The 19,899-nt window shown below is 48.0% G+C and overlaps 1 protein-coding gene across 38 annotated transcripts in view; it reads right to left on the reverse strand.

The window, feature by feature from the left end:
• Cacna1c (calcium voltage-gated channel subunit alpha1 C) overlaps positions 1–19,899 on the reverse strand; it is a 638,839-nt gene that overhangs the window by 101,991 nt on the left and 516,949 nt on the right. For all 38 annotated transcript variants that reach the window (XM_051155214.1, XM_051155212.1, XM_051155213.1 and 35 more), the window contains 4 exons: positions 17,687–17,777; positions 10,651–10,677; positions 2,615–2,775; positions 1,241–1,466 (listed from right to left, as the gene is read on the reverse strand). In XM_051155214.1, coding sequence (XP_051011171.1) covers positions 1,241–1,466; positions 2,615–2,775; positions 10,651–10,677; positions 17,687–17,777 — 505 coding nt within the window. The remainder of the gene's footprint in view (positions 1–1,240; positions 1,467–2,614; positions 2,776–10,650; positions 10,678–17,686; positions 17,778–19,899) is intronic.

Here is a 19,899-nt window from a genome sequence, read left to right on the forward strand (position 1 = left end):
CCAAGCAACATTTGTCTTCTGTGAGTGGCTTATTTCATCATAGAATGTCCATAAAGTTCACCTGTGTGGACCACATATGAAAATTTTCTTTTCAAAGCTTAGTAACATTCTGTTGGATGTAGACACCTACCTTTACTTCACCCATTCATTTGGGGGTACACTTCACTTTCTGGCTCTTGTAAACAATGTCAATGTAAATGTGAGGGCACAGACATCACCCCATTACCTTGCTTTTAATGCTGTGGGTAAACACCCATAAGCAGAGTTACTGGACCACTAGGCAATTCTATTCTTAATTGATTGAGAAGTGGACACTCTGTTTTTCACAGCAGCTGCAACATTCATTGCACATTTTTTTACCACAAGGAGGTTAATCTGGTCTGGTGACTTGGGGGGGAACTTAGAATCGCTTAGGATACAAGCCTCTGGGCCTATCTGTGAGGCTTTTAGCTGAGAGGTTTAACTGAGCGGGGAGGAACTACCTTGGATGTGAGCAGCACCACTTTGCACACTGGAGTGACAGAGAGACTATAAAGGAGAAAGTGAGCTGACACTCCTTGCTTCCTGATTGCTGACGCACTGTGCCGAGCCACCTCACACCGTGGGTACCACACCTTCCCACCTAGGTTCACTCTGAGCCAGAGCAAAGCCTTCCTTCTCTAAGCTGTCCCAGACAGATATTTGGCCACAGGATGGAGAAGAGTAAACAACACACACCAAGAACGCCAGGCCCCCAATTTTCCATGTCCTCCCTCACACTTGCTATTTGGCTGTCCTGTTTGGCTTTGATCAGCATCTCTAACTGTGGGCCCGCCTGTGATCTGGGGGAGCAAAGAAGCTGACGAAGCTCTTTTCTTCTTGTCTAGAATTGATAACACCTCAGTGTCCAGAAGCTACCTCGAGACCCTAGTGTTGAATCAACATCAATGCTGGCCAAGCCATGGCTAGGAGGAGACTGAGTCCCCAGTGCTTTCCTAAAGCCAGCGGGCTGGCTACCTCTGGGCCATCTAGTAACACGGCAGAATTAAGGCAGCCAAGCTGAGCGACAGCAGTCCTCAGCTGGGGGCATATCTGAGTGGCGTACCATCAAAATGAACCACGACTCCCCGTGCTGCATATGACCAGAGGCTAGACCGCTGCGGAAACTGCAGCTCTTCCCTCATCCAGGCTCATACCCCTCTGACCTTCCAGTAGACTTCTCCCGAGTCCCATGCCCAAAGGGGAAGGAGGAGGCACACACCTGGTGATCTTGAAGATCCTGAGCAAGCGCACACATCTCAGCACGGAGATGCCCAGCGGGGACATGATCTTGGTCTCCACCAGGATGGTCTCCAGGATGCCCCCACACACGATGAAACAGTCAAAGCGGTTGAAGAGGGATACGAAATAGGCCTGCAGGCCCAGGCTGTACATCTTCAGGAGCATTTCCGCAGTGAAAAGGGCCAGGAGGGCTTTATTGGCCGTGTCTGGCAGGTGTAGAGGAAGGAGAAGGGTGGGATTCAAGCAAGGAACCGAAAAAAGTGAAGAGGAAGGGGGCGGCGAGGGGGAGAAAAGACAGTCACTGCCATAGCTGGAGGAAGAAAAAAAAAAAAAACACCAACCCATCCCTCCTTCCCTCCTGCCCCTCTCCCACCTATCCCCTCCTTCCCATGAGGCCTCTCCCAGCTACTTCTGAGAGAACAATTAGGTCCAGTTTCTATCATCAGAGCATGTGCTGAGCATCACCGTCCATAAGATGTTTAGCATATGTAGCCCTCCTTAATCCCCATAGGAGTTTGAGAGGCTTGGCACTGATTTGATTAAACCCAATCTTTAGAGATGAGATAGGAGATTCAGAGGGGGTCTGAATCCAACACAAAAGCCAAAGTTGGGACCAGGCTACTTGCACTGTGCCTTGTTACCACTAGACTGCCTCCTCCCAGGAACCCCATCACCCGAGCCATATCTGCCTTACTCCCCAGAGGAGATGCTTAGACATAGGCCCTGGATGTCTTCATAGGGGCCAAAGCATGGCAAGGGGGCTTAGCTAGCCATTAGGATCCTGTCCATTGTCCAGGCTCTGTTTGCTTCTTGCCTATCTTCTTATGATCTGGGTAGAGCTACCTGGAGCTATAGTGAGGTCAGAGGAATTGAAATTTGCTTCTGCAAACTTGGCAGCTGAGAGTCTCTAATAGGCAAATAAGCAACAGCTCTTGTCCTGCTACTGGGACTCAGTAGTGACTGTGGGGTGGGGTGTGGGGTGGGGGGATGGGGAGTGGTGAGAGTCTCATCAAGTGTGTGAAGTCCCGCATCTGTTTATGACAAGGGCCTGAATTTTAATATGGGGCTTGCAAGCTTCCAGGCCTTTGGACTTCCCAGCATGGTGGCATTGGCCAAGAAGCACAGGCTCTGCCTACTTTCTGGCCAACCTCCCATCAGCCACTAGTGCCGCTCCAGGCCCCGCCCACCAGTGATAAGTCCCTCCTCAACACCCTCCCACCAGCCAGTCACTCCCCAGGACCCGCCAACCAGCGGTAAGCCCCTCCCCAGGACCTGCCCATCAGTGGTTAGTCCCGCCCAGGGACCCAGAGCTGAGTCAGCTAGAGTGACTAGGACAAAGCCAGAGGCTGCTCACCTTGCACTTCTGTGAGCCAGTGAGGCTGGTTGTAATGTTCCGAGGCAATGGTGAGTGTGTTGAGGAACACCAGGAAGATCACGAGCCAGTAGAAGATGTCGGATTTAACTGCCGCGCGACACTTTCTTCTGCAGAACCTATTCCATCTGCGCCAGTAGCGGCTGGAAAAGGGCACGGAGGGAAAGACAGTGTTGGCTGGGAGATCTAGACTTCTGCCAACCCAAAGCATACTCCGTGACATCTCACCTGTCACCGGCTTGCCCTTACTATACAACCTGGTGGTGGAGTGTCAGACCTCTACCAAGCTAACTGGGCTCCACTGTTTAGTTATCTCTGTGGCCTTCCATATAACCAACTCCCATCTCTAAGCTTCGGTTAGAAACGAGAGCAGGGCTAATTTCACAGGATTCTTGTGGACATGGATAAAATGCCATATAAGCTGTCTGGCATGACACCAAAGCTGCCCATCAAATGTGACTACTTTTATTTTCAGCTGAGGATACAACTCAGTGGTAAAGCCAAGCACATATAACCCTGTTCTCAATCTCCAGTACTGAAAGAAAAAGGGGCTTCTATTTTTAATTTATTTTAATGGCATTATCAGAAATGGTGTGGCAAGTATCGGGGGAAATTAGGCATTGTTCTGGTGGCAGTGACAGAACTAGTAAGTTGTTACTATAAATAAGGCCTCTGTAGGCCTTTTAGATATTTTAGGGACATTGCAGGGCTTCTCTAAAAGTCCATAAGGATCTCTGCCAAGCATGCATTGTCCTGATATTGCGGAGGAAACTAGGGGCCGCTGAGGTTGAGCCACCTGCCCAGTATCCTAGTGCGGCAGAGGCAAGTGATGCTCTCCCCAGTGTGGCCCCTCCCACTGATCCATCTCGCCAAGAACAGGAAGAGGCTGCTCTGCAGCAGGGGGTCTTTACATTCACTTGCCCCACATGCACACACAGGACTCTTGAAGCTCAGCGATAGTCACAGCATCCCCCAGCACTCTTGGTCAAGGGCTCTGTCAGTGGTTGTCAAGTGTGGCTGTGCATGGAACGACCTGGGTAAGCTTTAACAACCACCCGGCCACCCCGACTCTAAATCAATCTGATTTAAAACTCATTAACTGGGTGCTGGGTACATTCAAATACCCCCAAAGGTAGCACTGGTGCTTTTTAAAGTTCCCCAGCTTGTTGTAATGTGTAATTATGGTTGAGAACCATTAAGCTGGATGATCCCAAGGAAACATTTCCATTTTATGACTCTACGATAGAGAGTTGCACTGTTTTGCCTCCCACCCCCAGATATGCTGGGGACCTATGTATTTAACAGCTTCTTGGAATGCAGTGGAGAAGTTTGAAGAGTTGGGCCATAGACAGCCAGGCCAAGACCCACCATAGGAAGAACTGCACAATCAGACTTTATTTCAGAAAACCAGACACCAACAGACAGATGCAAGCTCTTAAGATCAGGGTGGAACAAAAAATGACAGCTCTAGCTGTCTGGATTAGAGATAATGTAAGAAAAACTTCATTAGTGGCACAAACGACACTGAGGACACAGCAGGTTTGGCAAAGTCAATGGGAGACTGGAATTCAAGATGAGAGAAAGGTACAGAGGGGGTGGGGCTATCTTCTAGTGTGGGAGTGTGGCTCCCTTTACCAACGAAAAGCCAGAGAGAGGTGCCCTGGGAAGGGAGGGCGGCTGGGAGAAGGGCAGGGCATTTGGCTTAGAACATGGCTTAGGGTGGTGCCTGGGCGTGTGTACAGAAAGATCATTAGGCATGTTGAGTTCCCACACAGGTGGTAAAGAAGGCAGGAGAAGGCCGGGCGGTGGTGGAGCATGCCTTGAATCCCAGCACTCAGGAGGCAGAGGCAGGTGGATCGCTGTGAGTTCGAGATCAGTCTGGTCTACAAAGTGAGTCCAGGACACAAGGCTACACAGAGAAACCCTGGCTCAAAACAAACAAACAAACAAACAAACAAAAAAAAAAACAAGAAGAAGAAGAAGAAGGCGGCAGGAGGGACTAAGATAATACCTTGGTGTGACAAATCACAGGTACCTGCACTTTCATGTGACAATTTCTACTTGTCCCTTTCTGGTCTAGGCCTCTAAACAATCATGTAAGACCTGCTTGTAGCAGAGACCTGCAAACCCCATTCCTCAGCCCATAAGTGGATGGAACAGCTGTCTGATAGGCCATGATTGGCACCAAGAAAAGGAACATAATGGAAATGTCATAGCATGATTCAAAATAAGGAGTAAGAAATGCTTGAATAAAATCTTTAGGGTGTGTGTGTGTGTGTGTGTGTGTGTGTGTGTGTGCACACGCGCGTGCATGTGTGTGTGTGTGTGTGTGTGTGTGTGTGCGCGCGCGCGCGCGCGCGCGTGCGTGTTTTGTCCCAGGCCAGGATACAAAAACCAGCCTTCTATCTTAGGGCAAGAAAATTGAACTGCAGTCCCACATTCTGAATAAGTCTACATCATGAATCTGTCCCAGTAGTCTTCTGGCCAGAGATAACCAAAGATGCTCAGGTCATTTCCTCTGGTGACTTGTACTGGAGGGGTACCAGTTGAAAAACCATGAATGGCCTTCAAGGTCACAGCACCATGTGCCAGCAAGCCAGATGCAAGGCACAGGACTGGTTGTATATGTTCCACCCTCTGTCCCCGAACTCAGCTCTTTACTCCTCAAGGGAGACCTTTTCAAAACATCAGCAGCTCCATGCCAAGGGCAGACTGTATTCTATGGTCCCAGGGAGACAGATCTCTGTACAGGTGGCTCCCTCCACTTACCCACATTGCCTTTTGGGATAGTTTGGTTTTTACCTTTGTCTCTAACACTGTAATTTTTCTCCCTATTTGTTCCATGGAAAATCCTGTTACCAAGACTTAACTGAACTCTACAGTGAGAATGGAAGAGCCAGGGGACATCTTAGAACGCAAATTCTTCCCTAATAACTACAGGGGCAACTTGAGTTTGGGCCTATGAGTTGAAACACAGATTAATGTTCTGACCTGATCCATCCTTCAACAGATACACCAACTTTGCAGGAGACACTGAGCTTAGCTGATGCTTTGCTGAATTCACTATGCACAGAAGAGACACCATGCAGTCACATTAGCCTGCCAGCACCCTTCAGGGTATTTGAAACATCTAGCTGTGCCACATACAAGTGTGAGGATAGGGAAATATGTGGCTAGGACAAGGAGTACCAGGTAGTTATAAGGAGAGGTGGCCTCTTGTGTTTGCCAAAACTTGATACTGCACAGTCCTGTGTTATCAGGACACACCTCTACCTCTTCCTGTGACTGTGATTATTAATATTATAGAATAATTTAAAAAGCACATCAGTTGCTAAGGTATGTTTTAAAATAGAAACAACCCCATACTGCAGAAAGTACTGACAATTGCCATGCAGACCATAAAGCAATCCAGGACACTTTCAAGTACAGTAGGTAGAAAATACTGAGAATTTGACCAAGGCCACTTCTCTCACATTTAGAAGCCACAAACATGGGTTATTGTAAAGTCAGGCCCATCACACAGGTCTAGAACTGCTCTCTGCCAGCTCTGCTAAATGTGTCTGCTACTGCACCGGAGCCATCCCGGAGAGTCACATGGACTGGGGTTGTGGTGGGGATGGGAGTAATTACTATCCAGGGAAAGTATTTAAAGATAATTGTACATCCCCCACTCTTCAAATATAGTTTTGCCTGACAGCTGGTTTCCTGGCAACACTTCCTACTATATAATAAATGTAATAGTTTATTAGAATGTGTAAAGTTATTTGTATGTTTACATATGCATAGAGGAGATAGAAATTAAATGATAAAACAGGGAGGAGAAATTTGCCTGCTCTTCGTGCTCTCTTTGCATTAGCTGGAAGACATTTACTCTAGAAATACACAAGTGGGGGATGGGGCGTGGGGTGTGGGGCGTGGGGAGAAGGATGGAAGTGAATGTGTTTCCTGTGCTTAATTGCCTGTGGCACTATTCTCTGCTTCCCCTCCCTCGGTGGCTCGTCTTATCTTCATGCTCGACCCCAGCACAGGGCTTTGCACTTTCTTCTAGGTCCTGTCCATCCTTAGGGCTCAACTCAAACCTCTGTTTCTCTGCAGTGGGCACTCTGCATCCTCATTTACCTTACACATTTTGCTCGTGCATTTAGTATGGATGAGGTAAGATACCAACAGTTAATGGACACAGCCCTTGTCAGCACAAAGCCCAGCTAGGGCCAGGAGCAGTAGGTGAACATGCTCCACGGTGTACGGGGGCGGGGGGAGGGGAGGCGGACACACACTCTGCAATGGTATCTCTAGATCACATCCTAGGCAGTCATGGAGGCATCCAGGGAGGTTCCCCCAGGAGAGGGCCTCCACTGCCTGGTGTTTATCAGTTAACTTTTAATGTATGGCTCCTGACTCTTTAATGAGATGGATCCACAGGAGGCAGGGACCACGTCCTCTACTTTGTTGCAGCCCCACAGTATTAAACACAATTCATCGCACACAGTAAGATGCTGGCGTATAGATGGCATGAGCCACAGAGGTGTGCCCTGTTCTAACTCCCTGAAAAGGGCAAGGCTTAAAAACCTCCATCCTCAGGGAGGAGGGTGGGGGTGGGGAAAGGCTGGTGCTCCTAAACTGGTGTTCTCAGCATGCAAACGCTGATAGGCCTGAGACATGAACACAGTGCACACAGCAGGCTGGCTGTCTAGTAGCGGGAGTAAGTGTCCGTCATCAACAGAATCAGGAAAAAAGAGCAGAGAAAAATCACTAAATTTAATTCTTAGTGAGTAAGTAGCCTAAAAATGGGCTATTAGAGACTGGGGCAGACTTGGTTTTGCGCCTAGCTGTTTACGGCAGAGCAGAAAGGCAGTGATGTGGAAAGCAGTTCTTGCTAAGGACTAGGCCTGGGAGCCCTCACGGCTTGGAACCCTGTAAAGTTTGCTTCGAATCCTGCACAGTTTGCTCAGAAAAACTCTAACAGGCCTCTGGATCAGGGCTGCATAGAGAGCCTCGAGTGTAGCCAATTCTTTATTTTCCTTTACATGAAAGCCCGACTATTCAAAATACCCAAGTATCATCTAATTTGCCTCATTTCCCCCTGTAATCTCTGTTAAACCATTCTTTCAAAGCTATGACGTTGTATCATCCAGTCTTATACCTAAAACAGGCCATTTTGAAGCTCAAATTCTATTACTGTCATTATTAAATTGCTTCCCCAACTGAGAGATCTCTTTGGGAAATGTTGATCACTCCGCTAGCATTTTCAGTCCATCACCAGCCTCAGCTATTCCCTAACCAGATACCGTCAGTGGACTGAAGGATCGAGGTTAGCCAGCTGCTTGTGATATTGCTCAGAATTTGTAGGTTTCCCTTGTCTAAGTGGCAGCCCCTAGCAACATGTGGCCGATCCAAACTAATATATATAGTAAATGTAATGCAAATCTAAGTTGCAAAGTCCTGGGGCAGAAAGAACACAAGCTATGTCACTAAAATGGGTTACACTAAGTCATGTTGAAATGGCTTTACATGAAAAGGTCTCAATTCCTGCTGTTCCTTGATAGGATCATTAGAGTCATTTCCAAAGTATGCTCGGAGACAGATTCAGTAACCAGGCAGGACTTTACCTGCAGGATGGCTGGGGCTGTTTTTGAGCTGTGACTATGGGCTTCTCTAAGCCTTGGGGGCTTGTCTAAAGGTATAGATTATCCAGTTCAAAAGGAAGGTTTTAGAGTCTCCTTAAAACTCGTGTCCACCAAGCTTGGGATCTCCTCCACAAGCCTCCAGATTGTGTTTATCCATTCATTCATCTATGATTCCCTCATTTGCATGTAGCAAGGATAGAATTTGGGAAACATTTTCACTGTAATTTTTAATCTCTTTACTATTACTATGTGGGGAGTAACACATACTTGTCAAATGTGACATTTTGTTTCAGTGTTTGTCCAGTCTACGTTTTACTGAGACCAGGTGATCCACCCATCTATTCATCCACCCACCCATCAACCCATCCATCCATCCATCCATCCATCCACCCACCCACCCACTCACCTATCTAACCATCCATCTATCCATCCATTTACCCATCCACCCACCCATCCACCCATCTATCCACCCATCGATCCACTCACCCACTCATCCACCCATCCACCCGCCCATCCATCCATCTATCCACCTATCCATCTACCCACCCACCCACCCATCTAACCATCCATCCATCCATCTACCCACCCACCCACCTATCTAACATCCATCTACCCATCTACCCACCCATCTACCCATCTATCCATCCACCCACCTACCCATCCACCTATCTATCCACCCACCCACCCATCCACCCACCCACCCATCCACCCATCCACCCATCCATCCATCCATCCATCCATCCATCCATCCATCCATCCATATTATTAAATCCTTGTCATGTACCAGCTGTTTCTCCACATGTAGGAGATGAAGAAGGAACATCTAGAGAGGACTCTTTCATGTAATGAAACCCAGTACTGGTTGACCATACCCTGGAACTTTCCACTAAGGAGAAAAATAAATTTGAAAGAACAATAAGGGGAAGGAATCCTGCATTTTCTAATCCCAGCAGAACACGGGAGAAGGGAAGTATCACAATTGGATGTGTGTCAATCTTACTGCTCGGGTGTTGGGTGCCAAGAGGTTAGAGGGGTCTGCTTAGAAACACCTGGATGTCATAGGGAGGGGGCTGAGGGACTTGGGGCTTGTGCACAGACTCTGCAGGCCCTGCCCAAGACGTCAGGAATTTACTTATCACTATCTGGCTGGTTCACAGAGTGAGGTACAGGTAGGGAAAGGATCTGCTCTGGGGTCCCAGGTCCCAGAACTGGTTTACGGACTATGAGAGACATGAGAGTGTGTAGTGTGTGAGAATGGGTGGATACAGAGCTCGGGAGTCAGAGGTGTGTGGGGCTGGGCATATGGCACGGTCTGGAGTGGTGGATGTCCAAACCAGAGAGACCTGCCACATGCTTGACTAGACCTTTCACAGGAGCTGGGGAAAAGGAACTCTGAGCGATTGCACATGTGACCTCTGGGAGCTGCTTCAAATATACTATTTATTGGTAAACCCTTGGCTGAACTAGTTCAGGATTACCTAAACTCCCACTACCTCCCAGATGAGGCTAGGGAGGCAAGACTATGTTATGAAAAATAAATGGCTAATACTTTTTGGTGTGCCTAAGATTTGTAGAACTAAATTTGCATTCCCATCCTGCATATACAAGCAGTCAAGCACTCAGGGAGCTCGCAGAGTCAGTCGTGGGGTAACTAGGTAGGCACTGAGCAGACTCTGTGTGCAGACAAAGTTCAGTGGAGGCAACAGGCTTTCAAGCCAATAGCTAGAGTACAGTATGGTAAGTGCCAGGACAAGGACACAACAAAGCCTTGGAGAATGAGGCCATTTAGTGTCTCTGGGAGTGTGCCCAGGGTGCCACAGATGCTGTCACCTTTGTGCTGCTTGACAAGTCTGACTTTTCCAGATAGAGATGGAGATGCTGATTGAGGTGGAGAGAAAGCCCCACAAAAAAAGCCTTAGTGTGCAAAAGTGTCGGGAACATTTGGGAACCTGCAAGGAGCTGCAGGGAACGGAAAGAAGTCTTTGTGCAGAAGTACAGAAGGCAAAGCCAAAGGCAGGTCACAGGGTGGATAGTCTGGAAGCTTCTGACACCGTCTCACAGCACTGACAGAATCTACGTTCTGTCTGTAATCCTCAAAGCTGTGAAGTATGCCAAATGGTAACAAATGTTCGCACATTTATTTTAACTGACTTTATCTTATGCATGAGGTAGACATATTTTTTTCCTAACCACTCAGGCCCTACCCAAGAGAATCCAAGTCTCAACCCTTGAGTTAACTCCCTTAAACAAAACCTGAACCCCCATACAAAAGGAAGCAGCATGCCCCCAGAAGGACCCACGCTGGTAGGAATTACCGTGGTCCTCAGACACAGTAGCTGGGGACTAAGCTTGAGGGGCGGAAGGAAGAGGAGTTGCTGGCATCTCACTCACCTGAACTTGGATTTGGAGATCCGGTGGCTGAAAGAGTAAAAGGGAAACATTAGCAAAGACAGCGAACTCACTTTCTTCCACCTAAAGAGTGTTTAGCCCTCCCAGAGGAATTTGGTGTTCCCCAGGACTATGTGTGGGCGCTGGAAGGATTTGGGGGGTAAGACATAATGCTGCAGCGAGAACACTGTGTATTAGGATGTAGCTGGCCTGGCTGACACCTACAAATCTAGTATCTTCCGAGTGTGGGTGATCCTCACTGAAGAGGGGAGCACACAGTCCTGGAGAGGATCAGTACCTGCCCACAAACCCCATAAAGGACTAAGAACAGTTCCCCTTCAGGAGAGCCATGGCAAACGGAAAGCCTCTCTCCTGCCAACAAGATGACCCCACCAACAGAAAGCTCACAGCGCTGACCTTACTGCAGTCTGCCAGGATCTCCCCCAGAGCTGGACTAGGAGGCATAGGCAAGCCAGCTGGCAAAGGAGAGGTTGTCACTCCCCTGCCTCAGAGCTGATCACTAGATTAGGACAAATAGCCTCAGGCTCTAAAGGGACATGGTGCATATATGAAGTTGGGTTCAGCCCTGGAGGGAGGGGGCTCTGATGACCGCCGCCTTGAAGGATCATTGCATGCGATGGTCCTGAAAGGGAGCACCTTTAGGGGGGCCTTGAGACTGCCTAGGAAGGCCTTGAGACAGATTCCAGGAAAGCTGCACAGAGTTAGGAGGTGGGAAGAGGTCAAGGGAGGGGCTTGCTAGAGAAGTACAGGAAAGGGAGGATGGAGGGAGGGAGGGGCGGAGGGAGGGGAAAATGTAAGCAATCGAGACAAAATATTTTGAGAAAATAAAACCTCAGACATGTAAATGTATATGCCCGATTAACTTTGAAGCTAAGAGAAAGGCGAATTCCAGCAAAAACAGCAGGCTGAGCAAGACTGCTCAAATGGCCAGGGACAAGACCTGCAAAATGACAGCACCATTGAGATGCCAATGCGGATGTGGTGAAATCTCAGAAAGTCCGTCTCCTAGATGAAGAATCACAGGCAAGCAGTGCTGCTAGGAGACGGTGAGTCCATCTTCTCCAAGGGTGAGGTCCCTGACAGGTTATTCAACACCAAGTGGCCGGCCTTAAACACATTACACATGAGCAACACTAAATGGACTCAGTGGGTTGTATATTTATAAACATATATCAATAACAGTTAAAGACAAAGAGGCCATGAAATTGAGAGGAGCAGGGGCCATATGGGAGGTGGTGAAAGGGGAGGGGGAGGGAACAGTGCAAATATAGTACTCATGTATGGAATTCTCAAACAAAATGAGTTTTTAAAAAAAATGAGAAATGACAATGGTCATTGTAGGGATGTTGGAAGGTGACTGCTTGAAGCCACACTGTCCCAGTCAGGCAAAAAACAAGCTATGTCACGGAACAAGAAAACATCAACCCTTCTCATCATTTTTTTATTAAAAAAAAATAAAGCTGGAAGATGTGACAGGTGGCAAAGCCATCGTGCACGAGATAATTATATCTCTGGGGCACTGAGAGGCTGAGGCAAATGCCTTTATTGCTCGGAACTGTTAACTAACAACCTTTTCCCACCCCCAAGGCTGCCTGCTAGGCTGTAGGGTTTAATCACATGTTAACTGAGCATATGGGGGTGAGGGTAGGGAGCTAGAGCCCAGGACAGCAGTGTTTATCTAGAGCCACAGTTTAACAGGGGAGGAAATGTTCGCTGGCTGCTAAACGGAGACAGGCAGACAGGTTACTCTCTGCAGCAAGGATGCGCTGAGCTCAGGGCTCTTTAAGACTGCCTGGTTGGCCCCAGGCTTTTCTCTTGTGGAGTCTCAGAGGCCTCCCTGCAAATGTCACCCTTAGCCTCAGTCCAATTAAGTCACAAGCAAAAGTGAGATCTTATACACTGTCCCCGACACCCTGCCTCAGACTGAGGAACTTGGCGGTTCTCTTAAGGAACTGAATCTGTGATACGAGACAAGGGGAGATCAGAGCTGAGTGAATATTCTTCCTTGTCCACTTGTGGCCACTGCTTCGTGTCCTTCCTACTTGGCTCCAAGTCTTGATGTCCAACCCTTTTCACCTCACATGCAGAAGGCTTCTTGTCGCTAGCAGGAGCCTGTGAGGACAGCTTTAGGTTCTCTGTATCCAAAACGTCCATCTGCTTTTAATACAAGCACACTTCCTCAGCCCTCACAGCAGTGCTCACTGGGCTGCACGTAGGAAAGGGGCAATGGTGCTCAAGTGAGTCCTGGAAGAGCTAGGCTCAGACCTTTTTGTCAGAGTAGATGCTTTGATTCCTCGGTTCTCCCTATATGCAGGCGCAGCCAGCTACAGGACTTATGTCATGAAATAGAATACCACTGTTCACAGCCCTCTGTCTCCTGGCAGTAGAGATAGAGTCGGTGTTTGGAATAGCTATTCCCACTGCGGAGAAACGGGCCAGAGAGCACTGAACACCTTAGCATGTCTGCCTCCTACTGACGTTTGCAATCTGTGCAGGCTCTAAAGTCCCCCCAAACAGCAGAAGCCTCCAGTGTATCCAAACCCAGCGCACATGAGTAGCTTGAAAGTTTCTGGATTTTCCCGTCATTCCTATTCATGTGGTATGCCATTCCTTCTTCCTGTCTCAAGTGGACTTGTTAAGAGTAAGGAAGTGGAAGAGGTTAATAACCAGCCAGAACACGAGACTCTGGAACACAGCACTGGGCAGGGACTGTTTGTTCCTAGGTACTCACCTAAACCTCTAGGACCAACCTGGAAGATCAAATATTTCCTTCCTGATTTTGACATTCAAAAATTAAAGACCACTCCCCAAAACCATCTTCCTCTTAGTCACTTGCTTTGTGTTTATCATTATTTGGAAAAGATTTGAACTCCTTAGGAGCTGTTTATACTTTCTGCTGCTGCTTCTTTCTTTGAGTACTGCTCACTTACTACCTGCTGTGGGAAAGACTATTTTTCTGAATTGTCCCCATTTTGCCTTTAGTGGAGTCAGACAGAGTGCTGACTCAGCTTCCTTAACTCCACAGCTTGGGCAGAACCCCAGCTGTTATGATAAGAGGGGCTATATCCTGGACCTTGTCGCAGCTGAACAAGGTCCAGCTGCTGGATGCTAAACCTAGCTGCTCCCCATTTCCAGCCTAAACCTCCTTCCCAGAACCCAGGTTTTGGCTGTAGTGGATCCTCTCATTCACCCCAGGCAAATGACAGGCTTGACTTGTAGGGTTCAGCTTGACCCTCGGTGATGCCCATGCAGACATTGATATAAGGTCTTTAGCTGGGTCACTGTGGCTAACTTCCCCACCTACATTCACACAATTGGTTTTTTTAAAAGAGCATTTCAATTATAAAAAGAACCAAAAAATTTAAAGATGCCAAGTCCACATCAACAGTGCCAGTCATAAGAACATCCAGGCCTGCACACCTAGCAATCCCAGGTTTCCCAACTGTATCTCCCAGGCTATCCTTCCCATTCCTACAACATCCACCCTAACCCTACCAAAGATGATGGGACCTTACAGTGAGTCCCATCACTGACCAGTATGCTTCTGACTCCACAGTCTTTACAGAACCAACCGTAGGCCCGCAGAGCTGGAAGGGTGTCTTCATGCCACATGGGTCTCTGGTGTGTGATTTCTCAAGCTGTAGAATGCCTTATTCATGTACGATCTGACACGGAGCCAAGTATGTCAAAGAGATGGGAGTGGGGCCCTTTAAAGTAACCTTATAAGGTGGTGTCTGGTTTGGCTTCTGTTGGAATCAGTAGGCCATTCTGTCCCTTTCCTGGGAGAAAGGAGCTTGTCCAAGGTCACCGGCCTGCCCAATGCTTCTGATGTCAGCTCCCCATCGTCTCGCAAGGCGGAGGAACTCTGCTTCCCATGATCAGACCCTCTGCAGTTCCTTTAGCCTTTTGGGTTTCACTGGCTTCTCAGTGCCTTGAAGACTGCCCTGACAGCAGCGAAAGCCATCCCTTCGTTGCCATGGCACCCTGTCCTTTCCCTAGCCTCTTGCTCTCTCCCTTTGAATGGCCTCAGTGCTTCAGTGGGTACCCTGCACTTGCAAACTTCCACCCTCCCCTTGCTGATCCTGGTTCCTAAAGTCAGCATACACCCAAGCCCCTTAGAGTGGTGAGCTCTAGGCCATACTGAAAATTGACATACTCTTTCCACCCCTACATTACAATTCAATCTGAGGCCATCATCATCCCATCTGAGCAGCCACCAGCTGCTTCATTAGTGGAGCACCCTCTTTCCTATCATCCCTGATGCCAAAGCGATCCTTCAAGAGTACAAGACTGATCAAGTCAACCTCCTCCCACAGCTCCTTGGAGTTGGGGACACTTTACTGGATGACAATTATTTCTACCACCTGTCATAGGCTGTGTGCTGCCATGAAAGTCCACAGAAAGGGCTTTTCTGACACCCCCTTCTCACGTCTCCATCTGTTTGCTTGCTTCTTTCTATTCGGTGGGTCAGTTTCCCCAAGGGACGGCCTTGGTCTTCCACTTCCTAACCCTCCCTGAGCAAACTCTGTCCTATACCCTTATCAATGGCCTCGATCGCCAGTCTCCACCTCTACTCAGAAGTGAACCCCTCACCCCTCACCCTGCTGTCCACACTGCACCTGTTTATCCTTCAGGCTGGACCCCGTCTTCAAATTTGGCTTCATCCTTGTTACCGACTTCTCCGGTCAAGTTTTGGTGAGTCATTCCTTTCTCTCCTCTCTTGTCACTGGATTGTGTAACACTGCACTTCTTCTTCTTCTTCTTCTTCTTCTTCTTCTTCTTCTTCTTCTTCTTCTTCTTCTTCTTCTTCTTCTTCTTCTTCTTCTTCTTCTTCTTCTTCTTCTTCTTCTTTTCCTACAACTCTCTACCACCCAAGCAACCACTTTACCCTGGTCTTGGTCTTCTTACATGCAGCCCTCTTCCTGACTTTGAGACCTTTAACTCAGGGTTATAAGACAACGATCTCTCATTCCGCCCTCTGCTTGCTTCTCTTCTCAAGCCAATTCTCTGACTGATAGCGACAGTGGCTGTCTTGCTGGGAGATGGAGAAAGACAGCAGTTGATGAAGTGCACGCTCATTCCGGCAAGGTACTATCTTTTATATGCAGCATAGATGCGCATCAAGCTGGGTATGCTTAGGAATAAAAGCAGCCATTTCTGGATAGCTCTCGAAGCCAGGAGAGCACATCTTCCTAGGAGGTGACAGATAGCCTAGTGGATGCTAGTTTCCCTCCACAGGGGGTAATCATGCTTGCTTTCCAACACAGCATCATGTACTCCTAAAATGCATTGTTAAGTGAGTTCCCAGCGCCAGCTCCCTGGTCCCTCCTGGTTTATACCTTGGGCTATGCCCCACAGCCAGTGCTGTAATAACCTCAATGGTCTTTTCTCCGTACTCCCCACCCTTGATTTCTAGCAAGCAGAAAGGCCTAGAACTAATAGACTAGATGGGTTGCATATGGCTGCCTTGGTCATTACTATCTGGGGCCACCTCTAGAAGCTCAAGTGCTTATTTTGTCCAATTCCAAAAGAGAGAAGATGAAGAAAGGCTGGGAGTGCTGCTTACAAATGTAATTAGCACCGTATTTTAACAACACTTTGACAATAATTGCTTCCCAACAATGCTGAGAAATCTGCAGTGCAGACTCCCTGGTGCCACTGTCAGAGAGAGTGATGCCACAGTCCCTGTGTACCCTGGAACCTGGCTGCAGCGCTGCTCTGCTCCTTGCCCACCTCCCTCTTCTGGCTCCCTCACAGGCATACTCAGATTTGCCTGCAGCTACTGTTGTGAGAAGCCTGGGTCAGCAGGGCAGCGAGTCATGCCACAGGGGATGGCACTGCTCCACCCATGCAATGTTTGGAGGCACACTTTATTTGGGCTGATCCTACTCAGAGCTTTCTGTTCAAAGTTCCTTCCAGTGGCCAAGACAAGGGTATAGCTGTCACTCTCACGGCCATAGGGAAAGCAGTCATTGCCTCTCAAAGTCAAGCTTAGATGTGGCTGCCAAGGGGCACACCCTTTATCCCCCAGTTCTGCTTTCTGCGACACTAGTCATCAAATCAGTTTTGCCAATTTTACTAATGAAACATTTTCACCCTTCTTTTAGGGGAGTGAGGGTTCCTGACATGGATAACTCGGTTCTGTGTTCAAGACTGTGACAACCTCTCATATTTGCTTAAGACCCAGGTCAAAGCTCTCAGAAGCCAGGAGTGGGCAGAAGGCTTAGTTGGGAGGACTGCTACCATGTAAACCAGTGGTTCTCAATGTGAGGGTCATGACCCCATGGGGGGTCGCATGTCAGATATCCTGCATTATAGCTCTTTACATTGCAACTTATCACAGTAGCAAAATTATTGTTACGAAGTAGCAATGAGCTAATTCTATGGTTGGGGTCACCACAACAAAGGGTCACAGCATTAGAAGATTGAGAACCTCTGCCCTACATTAAGGAAGTTCTAGGTGGTACACCAGGCAGTGCTCCCCTTCATTAGAAGGGCAGGTCAGAGCCACACAGGACCAGCATGATCATCACCTGCAGTGTAGTTTCTTAGCTGGTGATTTTCTTTGAGACCATGTTTGTCAGAATAGAAAGAGTGGTCATGTAGCACCCAGGACCCTGACCTACTGGCTGTTATAGAAAAAAGAAGAAGAGGAGGAGGAAGAAGAAGAAGAGGAGGAGGAAGAGGAAGAGAAGGGAGGAGGAAAGGGAATAAAAAACCCCCCAAATCTAGACATCATAGCACTCCCTACCCTCTGGTGGGATGAAAAGGGCTCAGCATCCTTGATTGGCTGCCCTTACAGAAGTGCTGAGGATGGAATTCAACTTGAAGAGCCCACTACCACGTATGAGGCTATATCTTACCCCAGGCCTCTTTTCTCTCCACATAGAACACAGGTGGTCAACCAAAGTTCTGATCCTGCCCCTCAGCGAGGAGCCATCCCACTCTACTCCGCGATCCAGACTCCCAGGCATTGCGCCAGGAAGACCTCAGTGTTAAAATTGCTGTAAATACTCACGCAAGCCTGGCTCCACAGTTTTCACCCTCGATGTCACCTCCAGCCACATTTTCAGTGTTGACAGACTCAGTTTCACTCGTGGGCATGCTCACTGTGAGTGAAGGGGGCATGGAAGGCAATTGAGGGTGGGGAGAGAAAGAGGAGAGAAGAGTGTTAGTGCCTGATAACATCTTAACCCAGGGCTGGCTGGGTACCATCTGCTGGCCTGCCTGTGAGGGTGGGGCCTGGTGCTGCCCTCAGCAGGCTAGAGAAGTCAATCAGTTGCCAGGACACTGCACATGAGTGGGAATGCAGGAGGGACCCTGGTGATCAGGCCATTTGCCTTACAGGACACATCTGGGTAAGACAGAAGGCTGTATCCTTCCTCTGCCCTCAACCCTGTAGCCTCAGAAAGGCTCTGGAAGTTTCCCACTTGCATCTCACTGACCACAGGGAGAGAAGATCCATAAGACACTGCCTGCTTCATTCTTTTCAAACCAGCTCTAAAACAATGGCATTGAGGACCACATCTGATGTGGTGGGCTTGAGGCATCTAAGCCCCAAATGCAAGTGCTGAGCCTCACACAACATGGCAGACACAAGGAATGGAAGTGTCTAGATGCAGGATCCATAAAATCATTCTTAAGTGTGGCTCATAGGGAGACTGCAGGATACTGTCTCCCTTCCCAGAAGCCCTGATACCCCATCTAGACAGAGACACAAGCTACCTGATTCTCCAGGAGCCAGTCTGCCCAAGCAATGGCCAACCTCTTACTCCAAGGCATCAGCAGGCTAAATTTCCAGGAGAGGCGTTGTCTAGCCTAGACTCTGCATGCTGGCTTAGAGGAGGCCATATCTTTTAGTAGTATTTATTCTATGAAATTAAAGTTCAGCTTGAAAAATTATTCAGAACTACTGTCATCCTTTCAGTGAATATGAATCCCTTATGTTCTTAATTTTTTTAAAATATAGGGTTTTGATATATTCCAAATTGGCTTCAAACTTGCAGTCCTCCTGTCTTAGCCACCTAAGTGCTGGGATTAGGGCTAGGTACTGAAACACACAGTGAGTCCCTTAGTTTCACCAATACCTCCTTAGAGAATCCTGGACCAACACTCCTTCTAGAGTAGACCGAGAGGAAGTAAAAAAAAAAAAAAAAAAAAAAAAAAATCCCCAGCTCTTAGCAGGCACAGCATCTACAACTGGTGGGAATGTGACACTAGTGACAAGTCTCCATGGACTACCACAGGCCAGGGAGGATTTCCGCTGCTTATATGGTAATGTTAATGATGTGGACCTTCCTCAATTTCTTCTCTTTTGGTTTAAGACAAGTCAGGTGGATGTGAAGAAACTCATTTCAAGAACATGGAAGACACACACAGAAGCCTTGTGACCTGCTATGTTTTGACCATTCCATGGGAGCAGTTCTATTTTACTTAGGGCTCTTTCTCAAATAAAGAATGCAAGCATCATCTCATGGATATTAAGGGCTGGATGAGACTATGGAATTACTCAGCTCTAACATGTCCTTCACAGGGAAGGAAAGTGAGGGTTAGAGAGTAGGTACGATGGCCAAGGTCCCATGGTATGCCTAGAAAGGACTAGTGGCTGGGCACTGTCCCTTTCCCATGTTCACCTTGACTGCTACAGTATTGACCAAGTCTCTCCTCTACATCTAGGTAAGTCAAAGACTGGGAAGCTGACTCAGGCTCTGCTCACATAACTGGACTGCACAGAATAGCCTGGAATGTTGACTAGTTCTATAGCATTGCCATTCATATCATAGCCCCAGGTCTGAGGGTGGGACTAGTCATTTGAGATGACTTAGCATTGGGAACTGGGAATGGGGACCCTCAGAGTTTTCCAGAAGTTGTGGACAATCCATATTAAGTAATAAGCTGTAAAAGTGAGGAACATTCTGCCTTTCAGTTCATTTCTCTTTAGCGGCTATCCTTAGTGGCTAAAGGTGACTTGGCCCCTTTAACTCTACAGGTTTCATTCTTGGAAGGGCTGAACCATATGTAGGAAGCCACCTGACTCTGTGACACTTGGCTCTCATAAAACCCCTTGTATGTGAGTGGAGCAGTGTTAAAGTGGTAGTGCTAGGCTTGGAAAAACACCAAAATTAGAAAGTGGCTTGGGCCTTAAGAGCAAGCATATAATCTAAAGTCTAGCCACTTTCAGTACCAGTGCTAATTTTGCATTTTAAGTGACTTTGATTTTGGCTGTCACTA

This window comes from Acomys russatus, chromosome 13 (genome assembly GCF_903995435.1).
Source record: "Acomys russatus chromosome 13, mAcoRus1.1, whole genome shotgun sequence".
NCBI classification, from domain to species: domain Eukaryota; kingdom Metazoa; phylum Chordata; class Mammalia; order Rodentia; family Muridae; genus Acomys; species Acomys russatus.